General features: G+C 42.7%; 1 protein-coding gene across 4 annotated transcripts; it reads right to left on the bottom strand.

Moving 5' to 3' along the window:
- Positions 1-8,536: 8,536 nt before the first annotated feature.
- LOC119657883 (DNA ligase 1) lies at positions 8,537-12,062 on the bottom strand. 4 transcript variants are annotated; one of them, XM_038065019.1, is made up of 10 exons: positions 11,950-12,062; positions 11,829-11,891; positions 11,543-11,617; positions 10,919-11,485; positions 10,688-10,860; positions 10,134-10,629; positions 9,877-10,078; positions 9,395-9,818; positions 9,070-9,315; positions 8,537-8,933 (listed from the first exon to the last, which is right to left on the bottom strand). In XM_038065019.1, exons 1-10 carry the CDS (start codon positions 11,967-11,969, stop codon positions 8,566-8,568), a joined length of 2,634 nt encoding a protein of 877 aa, XP_037920947.1. In that variant the 5' UTR covers positions 11,970-12,062; the 3' UTR covers positions 8,537-8,565. The 4 variants fall into 4 exon arrangements, with proteins under 4 accessions (XP_037920947.1, XP_037920946.1, XP_037920945.1 ...); XM_038065018.1 differs by having other exon boundaries at positions 10,919-11,488; XM_038065017.1 differs by having other exon boundaries at positions 11,543-11,744; positions 11,950-12,028.
- Between the last annotated feature and the right edge of the window lie 2,612 nt (positions 12,063-14,674).

Raw genomic sequence — 14,674 nt, forward strand, 5'->3', positions numbered from 1 at the left:
CCAGGAAAATTTCTGATTTTTGGAGGAATCTGGGGAAAAACTTTAAACGCTTATATCTCCGTTAATATTGAGAATTTCGCAAAAAGGAGCTTAATTCGTGATCACTACTATTGGTAGAGGGTCTGAGCTTCAAAATGGTATATAGGTTGTGGGGTCTAGGTGCCAGGAAAATTTCTGATTTTTGGAGGAATCTGGGGAAAAACTTTAAACGCTTATATCTCCGTTAATATTGAGAATTTCGCAAAAAGGAGCTTAATTCGTGATCACTACTATTGGTAGAGGGTCTGAGCTTCAAAATGGTATATAGGTTGTGGGGTCTAGGTGCCAGGAAAATTTCTGATTTTTGGAGGAATCTGGGGAAAAACTTTAAACGCTTATATCTCCGTTAATATTGAGAATTTCGCAAAAAGGAGCTTAATTCGTGATCACTACTAGTGGTAGAGGGTCTGAGCTTCAAAATGGTATATAGGTTGTGGGGTCTAGGTGCCAGGAAAATTTCTGATTTTTGGAGGAATCTGGGGAAAAACTTTAAACGCTTATATCTCCGTTAATATTGAGAATTTCGCAAAAAGGAGCTTAATTCGTGATCACTACTATTGGTAGAGGGTCTGAGCTTCAAAATGGTATATAGGTTGTGGGGTCTAGGTGCCAGGAAAATTTCTGATTTTTGGAGGAATCTGGGGAAAAACTTTAAACGCTTATATCTCCGTTAATATTGAGAATTTCGCAAAAGGAGCTTAATTCGTGATCACTACTATTGGTAGAGGGTCTGAGCTTCAAAATGGTATATAAGTTGTGGGGTCTAGGTGCCAGGAAAATTTCTGATTTTTGGAGGAATCTGGGGAAAAACTTTAAACGCTTATATCTCCGTTAATATTGAGAATTTCGCAAAAAGGAGCTTATTTCGTGATCACTACCACTGGTAGAGGTCTGAGCTTCAAAATGGTATATAGGTTGTGGGGTCTAGGTGCCAGGAAAATTTCTGATTTTTGGAGGAATCTGGGGAAAAACTTTAAACGCTTATATCTCCGTTAATATTGAGAATTTCGCAAAAAGGAGCTTAATTCGTGATCACTACTATTGGTAGAGGGTCTGAGCTTCAAAATGGTATATAGGTTGTGGGGTCTAGGTGCCAGGAAAATTTCTGATTTTTGGAGGAATCTGGGGAAAAACTTTAAACGCTTATATCTCCGTTAATATTGAGAATTTCGCAAAAAGGAGCTTAATTCGTGATCACTACTATTGGTAGAGGGTCTGAGCTTCAAAATGGTATATAGGTTGTGGGGTCTAGGTGCCAGGAAAATTTCTGATTTTTGGAGGAATCTTTGGAAAAACTTTAAACGCTTATATCTCCGTTAATATTGAGAATTTCGCAAAAGGAGCTTAATTCGTGATCACTACTATTGGTAGAGGGTCTGAGCTTCAAAATGGTATATAGGTTGTGGGGTCTAGGTGCCAGGAAAATTTCTGATTTTTGGAGGAATCTTTGGAAAAACTTTAAACGCTTATATCTCCGTTAATATTGAGAATTTCGCAAAAAGGAGCTTAATTCGTGATCACTACTATTGGTAGAGGGTCTGAGCTTCAAAATGGTATATAGGTTGTGGGGTCTAGGTGCCAGGAAAATTTCTGATTTTTGGAGGAATCTGGGGAAAAAACTTTAAACGCTTATATCTCCGTTAATATTGAGAATTTCGCAAAAAGGAGCTTAATTCGTGATCACTACTATTGGTAGAGGGTCTGAGCTTGAAAATGGTATATAGGTTGTGGGGTCTAGGTGCCAGGAAAATTTCTGATTTTTGGAGGAATCTGTGGAAAGACTTTAAACGCTTATATCTCCGTTAATATTGAGAATTTCGCAAAAAGGAGCTTAATTCGTGATCACTACTATTGGTAGAGGGTCTGAGCTTTAAAATGGTATATAGGTTGTGGGGTCTAGGTGCCAGGAAAATTTCTGATTTTTGGAGGAATCTTTGGAAAAACTTTAAACGCTTATATCTCCGTTAATATTGAGAATTTCGCAAAAAGGAGCTTAATTCGTGATCACTACTATTGGTAGAGGGTCTGAGCTTCAAAATGGTATATAGGTTGTGGGGTCTAGGTGCCAGGAAAATTTCTGATTTTTGGAGGAATCTGGGGAAAAACTTTAAACGCTTATATCTCCGTTAATATTGAGAATTTCGCAAAAAGGAGGTTAATTCGTGATCACTACCACTGGTAGAAGGTCTGAGCTTCAAAATGGTATATAGGTTGTGGGGTCTAGGTGCCAGGAAAATTTCTGATTTTTGGAGGAATCTGGGGAAAAACTTTAAACGCTTATATCTCCGTTAATATTGAGAATTTCGCAAAAAGGAGCTTAATTCGTGATCACTACTAGTGGTAGAGGGTCTGAGGTTCAAAATGGTATATAGGTTGTGGGGTCTAGGTGCCAGGAAAATTTCTGATTTTTGGAGGAATCTGGGGAAAAACTTTAAACGCTTATATCTCCGTTAATATTGAGAATTTCGCAAAAAGGAGCTTAATTCGTGATCACTACTATTGGTAGAGGGTCTGAGGTTCAAAATGGTATATAGGTTGTGGGGTCTAGGTGCCAGGAAAATTTCTGATTTTTGGAGGAATCTGGGGAAAAACTTTAAACGCTTATATCTCCGTTAATATTGAGAATTTCGCAAAAAGGAGCTTAATTCGTGATCACTACTAGTGGTAGAGGGTCTGAGGTTCAAAATGGTATATAGGTTGTGGGGTCTAGGTGCCAGGAAAATTTCTGATTTTTGGAGGAATCTGGGGAAAAACTTTAAACGCTTATATCTCCGTTAATATTGAGAATTTCGCAAAAAGGAGCTTAATTCGTGATCACTACTATTGGTAGAGGGTCTGAGCTTCAAAATGGTATATAGGTTGTGGGGTCTAGGTGCCAGGAAAATTTCTGATTTTTGGAGGAATCTGGGGAAAAACTTTAAACGCTTATATCTCCGTTAATATTGAGAATTTCGCAAAAAGGAGCTTAATTCGTGATCACTACTAGTGGTAGAGGGTCTGAGGTTCAAAATGGTATATAGGTTGTGGGGTCTAGGTGCCAGGAAAATTTCTGATTTTTGGAGGAATCTGGGGAAAAACTTTAAACGCTTATATCTCCGTTAATATTGAGAATTTCGCAAAAAGGAGCTTAATTCGTGATCACTACTATTGGTAGAGGGTCTGAGGTTCAAAATGGTATATAGGTTGTGGGGTCTAGGTGCCAGGAAAATTTCTGATTTTTGGAGGAATCTGGGGAAAAACTTTAAACGCTTATATCTCCGTTAATATTGAGAATTTCGCAAAAAGGAGCTTAATTCGTGATCACTACTAGTGGTAGAGGGTCTGAGGTTCAAAATGGTATATAGGTTGTGGGGTCTAGGTGCCAGGAAAATTTCTGATTTTTGGAGGAATCTGGGGAAAAACTTTAAACGCTTATATCTCCGTTAATATTGAGAATTTCGCAAAAAGGAGCTTAATTCGTGATCACTACTATTGGTAGAGGGTCTGAGCTTCAAAATGGTATATAGGTTGTGGGGTCTAGGTGCCAGGAAAATTTCTGATTTTTGGAGGAATCTGGGGAAAAACTTTAAACGCTTATATCTCCGTTAATATTGAGAATTTCGCAAAAAGGAGCTTAATTCGTGATCACTACTATTGGTAGAGGGTCTGAGCTTCAAAATGGTATATAGGTTGTGGGGTCTAGGTACCAGGAAAATTTCTGATTTTTGGCGGAATCTGGGGAAAAACTTTAAACGCTTATATCTCCGTTAATATTGAGAATTTCGCAAAAAGGAGCTTAATTCGTGATCACTACTATTGGTAGAGGGTCTGAGCTTCAAAATGGTATATAGGTTGTGGGGTCTAGGTGCCAGGAAAATTTCTGATTTTTGGAGGAATCTGGGGAAAAACTTTAAACGCTTATATCTCCGTTAATATTGAGAATTTCGCAAAAAGGAGCTTAATTCGTGATCACTACTATTGGTAGAGGGTCTGAGCTTCAAAATGGTATATAGGTTGTGGGGTCTAGGTGCCAGGAAAATTTCTGATTTTTGGAGGAATCTGGGGAAAAACTTTAAACGCTTATATCTCCGTTAATATTGAGAATTTCGCAAAAAGGAGCTTAATTCGTGATCACTACTATTGGTAGAGGGTCTGAGCTTCAAAATGGTAAATAGGTTGTGGGGTCTAGGTGCCAGGAAAATTTCTGATTTTTGGAGGAATCTGGGGGAAAACTTTAAACGCTTATATCTCCGTTAATATTGAGAATTTCGCAAAAAGGAGCTTAATTCGTGATCACTACTATTGGTAGAGGGTCTGAGCTTCAAAATGGTATATAGGTTGTGGGGTCTAGGTGCCAGGAAAATTTCTGATTTTTGGAGGAATCTGGGGAAAAACTTTAAACGCTTATATCTCCGTTAATATTGAGAATTTCGCAAAAAGGAGCTTAATTCGTGATCACTACTAGTGGTAGAGGGTCTGAGCTTCAAAATGGTATATAGGTTGTGGGGTCTAGGTGCCAGGAAAATTTCTGATTTTTGGAGGAATCTGGGGAAAAACTTTAAACGCTTATATCTCCGTTAATATTGAGAATTTCGCAAAAAGGAGCTTAATTCGTGATCACTACTAGTGGTAGAGGGTCTGAGCTTCAAAATGGTATATAGGTTGTGGGGTCTAGGTGCCAGGAAAATTTCTGATTTTTGGAGGAATCTGGGGAAAAACTTTAAACGCTTATATCTCCGTTAATATTGAGAATTTCGCAAAAAGGAGCTTAATTCGTGATCACTACTATTGGTAGAGGGTCTGAGCTTCAAAATGGTATATAGGTTGTGGGGTCTAGGTGCCAGGAAAATTTCTGATTTTTGGAGGAATCTTTGGAAAAACTTTAAACGCTTATATCTCCGTTAATATTGAGAATTTCGCAAAAAGGAGCTTAATTCGTGATCACTACTATTGGTAGAGGGTCTGAGCTTCAAAATGGTATATAGGTTGTGGGGTCTAGGTGCCAGGAAAATTTCTGATTTTTGGAGGAATCTGGGGAAAAACTTTAAACGCTTATATCTCCGTTAATATTGAGAATTTCGCAAAAAGGAGCTTAATTCGTGATCACTACTATTGGTAGAGGGTCTGAGCTTCAAAATGGTATATAGGTTGTGGGGTCTAGGTGCCAGGAAAATTTCTGATTTTTGGAGGAATCTGGGGAAAAACTTTAAACGCTTATATCTCCGTTAATATTGAGAATTTCGCAAAAAGGAGCTTAATTCGTGATCACTACCACTGGTAGAAGGTCTGAGCTTCAAAATGGTATATAGGTTGTGGGGTCTAGGTGCCAGGAAAATTTCTGATTTTTGGAGGAATCTGGGGAAAAACTTTAAACGCTTATATCTCCGTTAATATTGAGAATTTCGCAAAAAGGAGCTTAATTCGTGATCACTACCATTGGTAGAGGGTCTGAGCTTCAAAATGGTATATAGGTTGTGGGGTCTAGGTGCCAGGAAAATTTCTGATTTTTGGAGGAATCTGTGGAAAAACTTTAAACGCTTATATCTCCGTTAATATTGAGAATTTCGCAAAAAGGAGCTTAATTCGTGATCACTCCTATTGGTAGAGGGTCTGAGCTTCAAAATGGTATATAGGTTGTGGGGTCTAGGTGCCAGGAAAATTTCTGATTTTTGGAGGAATCTTTGGAAAAACTTTAAACGCTTATATCTCCGTTAATATTGAGAATTTCGCAAAAAGGAGCTTAATTCGTGATCACTACTATTGGTAGAGGGTCTGAGCTTCAAAATGGTATATAGGTTGTGGGGTCTAGGTGCCAGGAAAATTTCTGATTTTTGGAGGAATCTGGGGAAAAACTTTAAACGCTTATATCTCCGTTAATATTGAGAATTTCGCAAAAAGGAGGATAATTCGTGATCACTACCACTGGTAGAAGGTCTGAGCTTCAAAATGGTATATAGGTTGTGGGGTCTAGGTGCCAGGAAAATTTCTGATTTTTGGAGGAATCTGGGGAAAAACTTTAAACGCTTATATCTCCGTTAATATTGAGAATTTCGCAAAAAGGAGCTTAATTCGTGATCACTACTAGTGGTAGAGGGTCTGAGCTTCAAAATGGTATATAGGTTGTGGGGTCTAGGTGCCAGGAAAATTTCTGATTTTTGGAGGAATCTGGGGAAAAACTTTAAACGCTTATATCTCCGTTAATATTGAGAATTTCGCAAAAAGGAGCTTAATTCGTGATCACTACTAGTGGTAGAGGGTCTGAGCTTCAAAATGGTATATAGGTTGTGGGGTCTAGGTGCCAGGAAAATTTCTGATTTTTGGAGGAATCTGGGGAAAAATTTTAAACGCTTATATCTCCGTTAATATTGAGAATTTCGCAAAAAGGAGCTTAATTCGTGATCACTACTAGTGGTAGAGGGTCTGAGCTTCAAAATGGACCGGGACCCGTCCCGCCGCGCCGATTGAGATTTTTTACTCAACGCGATTGTTTTTGGTTTTTAAGGGCATTCAATGAGTCTTTCGACAAGAGATCTTCGAGACCCAGAGTCTGCGTGCTGATGTCAAAATTGTCTGTGGTGGTGCCAGTCACCAAGAGAGTTCAGGTAGGATTTACCACAGTGGAGTAACTCCAACTATAGTTCTTTCCTTGATCTCAGCAATTTATTTTTGTTTTACTGAAGATAGTACAAAGTACGTTGCCTGGAACCCCCCTCATTTGTCTGGGACCAGGATGCTATGTCCATAACATGACGGAGTTTCTTGCCTCCTATTCTTCTGCAGGTTTCTAGCAGTTCTTGTGACAGCAATACTTTCCCTTGTGTTTTGAGATTTTTGGAAGTTGTAAGTGTTCCTCCCTTGCTGGGGGAATGATTTTCAGCAAGGGTATGTAATCTGCGAAAATAATCTGAGTCACTGCATCTTAATTCCATCGAATTTGGCGATTTCCCGCAGTCAATTGAATGTCCGCCAATTCAGTTTTTAGGTCCTCTGCTAGGGAATGTACACCTTTTGCCATGGACATCACATGTTTTGCCAATGCACTGGCTTAAATGGAGGGCTTTCTCTATGTAGGCATTGGCTCCATTATGTCGGTCTTGCCACAACTCTATGAAACTTTTCCATTGCTTTTGCAAATCAACTTGACATCGTTTTCGGTTTTGTTTTGAACATGGTTTCTTGCTTCGTGGCTCTCTCCATAATTCATAAATGATTGGCTGATGCTAAAGCGACAGGAATGTTACACAACATTAACATTTGGGACTGAACTTGGCACCCTTTTGGATGAATGTTTACATCGCGTTCGTTGGATAGTAACGTAGCTAACACGGCAGAATAGATATTCCGTACTTCTCCTCTCAAGGGACGATACATTTAAGCCACCACCAATCACCTTTGGACTTCATCCCCTTGCGTCAAGAAGAGGATTGTCTAATCTTATGCAAAACGACTTAAATATTTGAAAAAGATAGGGGAAAACTTTTTTATGACTGCCGTTGCCTGATTAGCCTTTTTTTGGGGAAGTAGGGTAGGTGAATGCGTTTACGCACAGAGTGTTCGACTCCCGCAACAGTACGCTGTCGGACTAAACAACTAAACATCCCCCTGTCATCAGAGAACTAGCCTGGAACCGTTTGACACATTACTTCGGGCTAGCCCTCCCGCTCTCCTGGGTTTGGGAGCCTTCAAGTCCGTGAATCCCTTTCACCAACGGGAGGGGAAGTTGCTAGTTCAGGGAACCACTTACCATCCAATCCCCCCGCCGATCGAGTTTAATCTTCTTGGCAATAAGAAGAGCCCGAACGTAATGCGTAATACGATTCCAGCTGCCAGCGCAGTTCAGAATCTCTCTGACAATGCTGTCTGGGGAGAGCTCCCCTGTGTTTGCATAAAGCTGCTGACGAAAGCCGTCCTACCTCTCGCAATAGAAAAAGGTGTTCAGCGTCATCCGCCACTCCATTGCAGAACACACAATCAGGAGATCGCGCCTTCCCAATCCTATGCAGGTAAGATTGAAACCCTTCACGCTCGCTTAGAAGTTGGGTAAGGAAGTAATCAATCACCGTGCGTTCGGTTCAACCACGGGTCTAAATTGTCGATGTGCCGCGCAGTCCATCTGCCCCTTAACTCATTTTGCCAAGAGAGTTGCCGCTGGATAAGGGCGCATTGACGTTCTTCACGGGCAACCACCTCTCTTCAAGTTCTCGCCCTTACGGCGGTGGATAGTTTTGAGCTCCTTGGCAGGGAGGGCAACGGATATCACTCCCGCGGTCACCATCACCCGCCTCTGTACTTGAGCAAGACCGCTACGATGCTCCTCTTTGTCAAGGGCATCTTCGAGCATTGAACCAAGGTATTTAACCGCTGGCTTTGACTCTCTAGTCAACGTGCAGCCTGATTAGACTTGGAGGCACAGCGGGAGGACTAACTGCAACTTACGATATTCTTACACTTGTGTTTATGTGCCTTAATAAAAAAATTTCCAGTTACGAATCAACAAATTACACAAAAAAATGCAAAATAATGTTATAAATACGTTTATCTCTTCACCTAATAAAAATCATCTTCTACATTGCGACCACCTCCGCCATTCTGTTGATTTTTGATTTGATCCTGACTTGAATACATGTCGGCAACTTGACTGGCCGATGTTGCATCTTCGGCGGATTTATCGTCACGAATTCGAATGAAGCGCGGGAACCGCAGGGAGATTCCTTTTTCAGGATCAACAATTCCAATCGCAGCTTTATGGACTGGACTAAGAGACAAATCGGCACATTTGACTTCCCACACTTGGACTGGTTCGAACCATTCATCAGGTTCGTTGGCCGAATCGTATCGAAAGTAAGATTTGGGTCCTGGGAGGATGTGCGGCTTGAAGAATTCAGTGTGCTTGGCAAGGTCGTCATCGCTGAAGCCTGGGGAAAGAGAAAATATTTTTTTAAAAATTATTTTACAGAAATTTTTGAGCAAACATGTCCCTTCTCCTTGTGGGCAACCACACCAAAATGTGAAATATTTATTGCAAAATTCTAACTAGGTTTACGTTCTTACCTGTTCCAATTTTGCATATACTTTGATACTCCTCATTGTCGGCATCATAGCTCGCCAACAAAAAGCCGCCGTAAGTTCCAGTCCGTTTCCCTTTTCCTTTGAATCCGCCAATTACAACTAAATCGAGGGAGTCTCCCACTCCGGACAAGTAATCCTTCTTCAACTTTAACCAATTCCTAGATCTCTTTGCGATTTCATACGTTGCCTCCTTTTCGAGCGTTTTAACCATCAAACCTTCGCAGTTTCCTGAGAAAAATGTAGACAATTAACCCAAAATTCCCGCCATTGAGTCGACAAAGCGAAATATGCAAGAAAATTGCTTCACCTTTTATTGATTCCTCCAAAAAGTTTTGCACTTCGTCCACATCGCTTGTGTCCAGTCGTGTTGCGAACTTCCATTCGCCTTCCCGTTCCTTAAAGTTTTTATATAGCAACTCCCTTCGCTTGATGAAAGGCTCCGTGACGAGCGGTTTGTCATTCAAATACAACAAATCGAACATGTAGACGCACACTTGAACCTTGATTTCTGTTTCATCGGCATCTTTTCGCTTTCGCGTGCTCAAAACCTGGAACGGCAGGATCTGCTTCCGTTCCTGATCCCAAGCGACGACTTCGCAGTCGAGAATGAAGGACGTTACATCGCTTTCCGTAACGTCTCCGATACGTGAAATGATGTCTGGATATTTGGTCGTGTTGTTCTCTTGATTGCGACTGTAGATGCTTATCACGCCCTTGTTGGAGCGGTGGATCTGATGAAAACGAGCATTTGAGGGAATGTAGACTAGAATTTTAAATTTGATATCTTACTTGCGCCCGTTCGCCGTCATACTTCCATTCACACGTGAATTCAATGCCTTCGAACCGCGTTAGAACCTCATTTACGCCTTTTGTGGGTTGGGCCAACATAGGTTTAAGTGGAGTCCCCGGCTCCATTGGGCACCGTTCCAATAAGTTCTCTATGCCGTGTTCCAGCAATTCTGGGATTATCTTGTGGTAGTTTGGACACTGGCTGTATTAAAATGAGTTGCTCAGTTTATGTTTCGGAAAAAAGACACATTACTCACCAGTAGGCCGTTTTCAAAATCAGTGCATTGTCCTCCACTTTTGCTTTGAACGAATTCTCCCCAAGCGACTTGGCTGCATTCAGAATCTTGGGAGGATAGTCCTTTTGATTCGGAGGCGTAGCTGTACACGCAATAGCCAAAGCCTGCAAAAGCGATTGTTCGGCTAAACCAATGCGTAGTTTCCCGGCCAGCGATCTGATGAAAAATCGGGCCTCCGAGTGGCGACAGGCGACAAACATGGACTGGATCTTGTCGACTTTCTTGTTCATTGCCGAGTGACCCGTCATCTTGGCAATGTCCTTCAGTTTCACGAACACTCCATCCACCGTCAGTGGAGCTGGGGCGAACATCATACGCTGGTTGCTACGCGAGCGCTCTGCAACGATTCCAATATCTCCAGTTGATTGGATGTCGCTTTTGATTTGGGCCATGCTTCGGCCGGTGGTTTGCGCAATGACTTTCATAAGGGATGTTTCAGCAACTCCCAATTCGAGGCCTGAAATGCACTACTTTGTTAGTATTCCTTTAACTCTACGACTTCTAACCGGTCTCACCTTCATAAGCTGGCGCCAGTTGGTTCAGGGAAAGGTTCACACATGCCAAAAGGTCAGATGGGCTCAACACGATAACGGACCGGAAGAAATTGCTCAAGATTTCGATCATCTTCAAGCGACTGCTAACCTCCTCCACTTGTTGGAAAGTTTTCGCCAGCGCCAGGTAAGGAACCCTGCAATTCAAAGATATCCTTCATACTTGCTCACTTTTTCTTGTTAAACTCTAAATACTTCTCGCCGCGCTTCCAAAAAGCATCGTCAATGGGATGGTACTTGTTTTTCGCGGGATTGTAGTCAGCTCCTTTCTGTCCTTGTCCTGCACTCTGCAGTTTCAGCTCTTTCTTAACTGGTGAGGCGGATTCCTCCTCTTTGGGGGATGGTGATTTCTCAGTTGCTTTGGATTCCGAAGTTGAAGTTTCGGCTTTTTCCGGTGAAGAGGGGACTTCATCGTCAGTCTCCATTTTAACACTTTCTTTGGTTTCGGGTGAATCTTTCTCGTCTTCTGTTTTGACTTTTTTACTCGATGCGGGCGTTTGAGTCTTCTGCTTAGCATTTTTCCCTTTTGATTCAGTTTTAGGCGTTGTCTTGGGAGTTTTCTTTCCTTCTTTAGGGGTCGTTGCCTTTTTACCCTCTTTGGGGGTCGCAGCCTTCTTTTTCGTATCCTGCGGTGTTTTGGCGAGTTCCTTGACTTTAGGGGTTTTCAATGTACTTTTATTCTTATCGGGTGATTCCTTCTTTTCAGATTTAAGCGCCTCTTCCTCGTTCTTTGGTGACAATGACTGCTTCTTAGCGGGGATCCTACTGGAAGACATTCAAATTAGAATCAAATCTACCACAATTCGCCTTCAAACATACTTTCCATCGTCATTTTCTTCGTCGCTGCTCGTAATGCGCCTCCTCTTAACTTTGCGCGCTCCAATTTCATCGCGACTGGAATAGTTTTTGAAAAACGAATTAGAAACAGAAAAAGATCTACAGACCCGCACGAATGAGATTTCTCTAGCAGGTAAGACCCGTAATGGAGCCGACGCTCGGAGGATACGGAGGCACGTAACAGCTTTAATTGTAAATCATGGCATGAATTCATTCTGAGGACAAACTAGCATTTACGCGCCAAATAGAAAGCAAGTCGATCGCTTACCTATCATCATCGGATTCCGGCTGAGGCTTTTCCGCCTTCGACGGTGTTTTAGTGAAAAATGACCTGGAAAACAACAGAGACAGGTTAACAACAAGAAACTCCTTCGTAATATAAAGTTTACGTTATGGTTCGTTGAGACATTTGCGAGGACTTTACATCAATATATTTCACAACGCACCACGGACACTACACAACAATTTACCGCCAAATTTGACAATTGGCAAAGGGATCGGCTTTCTACTGGGACTGTACGTGTCAGCAAATGTAGAAACCATTGTCTGACTTATTAATGTCGCTTTCCAATCAGACTGTTATGTTCGGACCTATCGTTCCATTTCCTGCGTAGAATAATCGCTTAATGGCGTAGCACTAGGAAGCTTAAAGAAAGAATGATGAAGTTATTGAAATAATCAAAACTTGTTGTTTCTTTTTCGTTGGTGTGGGTATTTATTCTTGCAAATACCGATATTTCGGGAACCACTTGTTCCCTTCATCAGTGCAAACAAGTTTGCTCTGTTTGCACTGATGAAGGGAACAAGTGGTTCCCGAAATATCGGTATTTGCAAGAATAAATACCCACACCAACGAAAAAGAAACAACAAGTTTTGATTATTTCAATTAGTTAATCGTTGGAAACACCGCATAATTTCACTCTGATGAAGTTAGTTTTTCTTCTCGTTATCGGCAACGTTTACTATGCTGCATTGCCCACATGGAGTGGATATGTCTTGATGGCGGTGTACATCAATCTGCAAAGCGAAGGTGACGTTGGGGCGCACACGGGCTTCAGCCTGGGTAGGGAGACCGCCTTTTTATGTCCACCGATTTCGAGCTGGAAGAAATGTTCTCCCCGTTCAAGAAAGCGATACGGGCCTTCATATGGAGGCTGCAGCGGCTTCCGGACGACATCCGTCCTGATCAGGGACGTGCGTGCACGTGTCCAGCTCCTTGGGCGCACAGACAGGTGCGGACAAGTGTCGGGTGGGAGGTGTGGCTTTGATGCGTCGGAGATTGTCACTCAGCAGACGCACCAACCCCGACTCTGTGAGACCCGATCTTTTGTCGAAGACCGGATCACTTGGGAGGCTTAAGTTCTCTCCGTATACCAGCTCCGCGGGGCTTGCAGCAAATTCCTCTCGGCGGGTTATACGTAGGCAGAGTAGGACGAGAGGCAAGACTTGAGTCCAGGACGGATCGTCGCGTGCCATAATGGCGGCTTTCAGCGTCCGGTGCCAACGTTCTAGCATCCCATTGGATTGCTGGCGGTATGCAGTAGTTCGCTGGCGTTTAAAACCCAGGAGTTTGCCTAACTCCGAGAAAAGGGTGAACTCAAATTGCATTCTCTGGTCAGTGGGATTTGAGGCTCTGAAGTACTGCGTCATCTTCCTGCGCCTTGGCAATAGCCGAGAAGTCGGAAACACGAGACAAACCGTCAGCAACTATGTTGTCCTTGCTGGACACGGCAGCTCAAGTGTCGAAGCTGACGAGGGGACGCTTTGTCGGGCTTTTGTTTTAAAGTATACATGAGAGGCTTATGGTCCGTGAACATTGTGAACGGCCTGTCTTCTAGGGAGAAGCGGAAGTATTTGATGCTCAAGTACGCGGCGAGCAGTTCAACTGCTTAGAGAAGAAGCTCAGCGGCTGCCAGACCTGATTCACCTTTTGGTGAAGAGCAGCACCTACTGCGATGTCAGAGGCATCAACAAAAACGGCTAGAGGTGCATCTTGCAGAGGAAATGCCAAGAGTGTAGCATCGGCCAGTTGTTGACGGAATTTGTCAAACTTGCGAAGAGCATCTTCAGACCACAGTTTTGGGGCCAGACAAGTACGCGTTCAAAACGGACTGGTGATGGGCGGCCTTGGATAAGAAACGACGATAGAAGTTTAGCATACCCAAGAACCTCCTCAACTCCTTCACTGTTTTCGGACGCGGGAAGCTTGTAATCGCATGCACCTTGCCTGGGTCGGGCTGTATTCCTTCAGGGGAAATGGAGTGCCCGAGGAGTCTCACCTGTGTTTGAATGAACTTGCATTTCTCAACATTTAGGACTAAGTCGGCCTCAAGGAGACGTTGAAAAATACACTCGAGATGGGCTAAGTGCTCAGACTCAGTGGAAGAAGCGACCAAAACATCATCCAAGTATACGAAACAGAAATCGAGGTTTCACAGGACTGAGTGAATGAACCTTTGAGAGGTTTGCGCCGCATTGCACAATCCGGAAGTCATCCGGGTGAACTGGAAGAGTCCAAAGGGTGTGCATATTGCCGTCTTTGGAATGTCTTCCGGAGCTACAGGGATTTGATGATAAGCCTTGGCTAAGTCCAAGGTGGAAAAGATGCAGCAATTCGCGAGTGATGCGCAAAGTCGTGGATGAATGGAATTGGATATCGGTCAGGAACAGTCTGTGTATTTAGCCTTCTGTAATCCCCATAGGGGCGCCATTCGCCGTTTGGCTTAGGGACCATATGCAATGGGGAAGACCAACAGCTGTTTGAGGGTCTGCAGATGCCCTGTTGAACAAGTTGTTCAATTCTTTCTGCGCAATAGCCACTTTCTGGGGTGGTAGAGGACGCACCTTCGAGAAAATCGGGGAACCTGTAGTGTTAATGTGGCGCTGCACATTGTGCTTCACTGGTTTAGAGAGACTACATTCGGTAGTAATCTGGCTGAACTTTTGGAGAAGTGAACTCTTAAAAATGTTTACACACAAGGTTGCTCATGCTGCTAACAAGAATACCCGCTATGTATGGACGCTTATTATCCAATGGAACACATAATTTATGAGGTAGTAACTGCACAGAAAAAGCACGAACTTTACTTGCAATAGCTTTGTTGCACCACTCAC

Source organism: Hermetia illucens, chromosome 5 (assembly GCF_905115235.1).
Source record: "Hermetia illucens chromosome 5, iHerIll2.2.curated.20191125, whole genome shotgun sequence".
Classification (NCBI taxonomy): domain Eukaryota; kingdom Metazoa; phylum Arthropoda; class Insecta; order Diptera; family Stratiomyidae; genus Hermetia; species Hermetia illucens.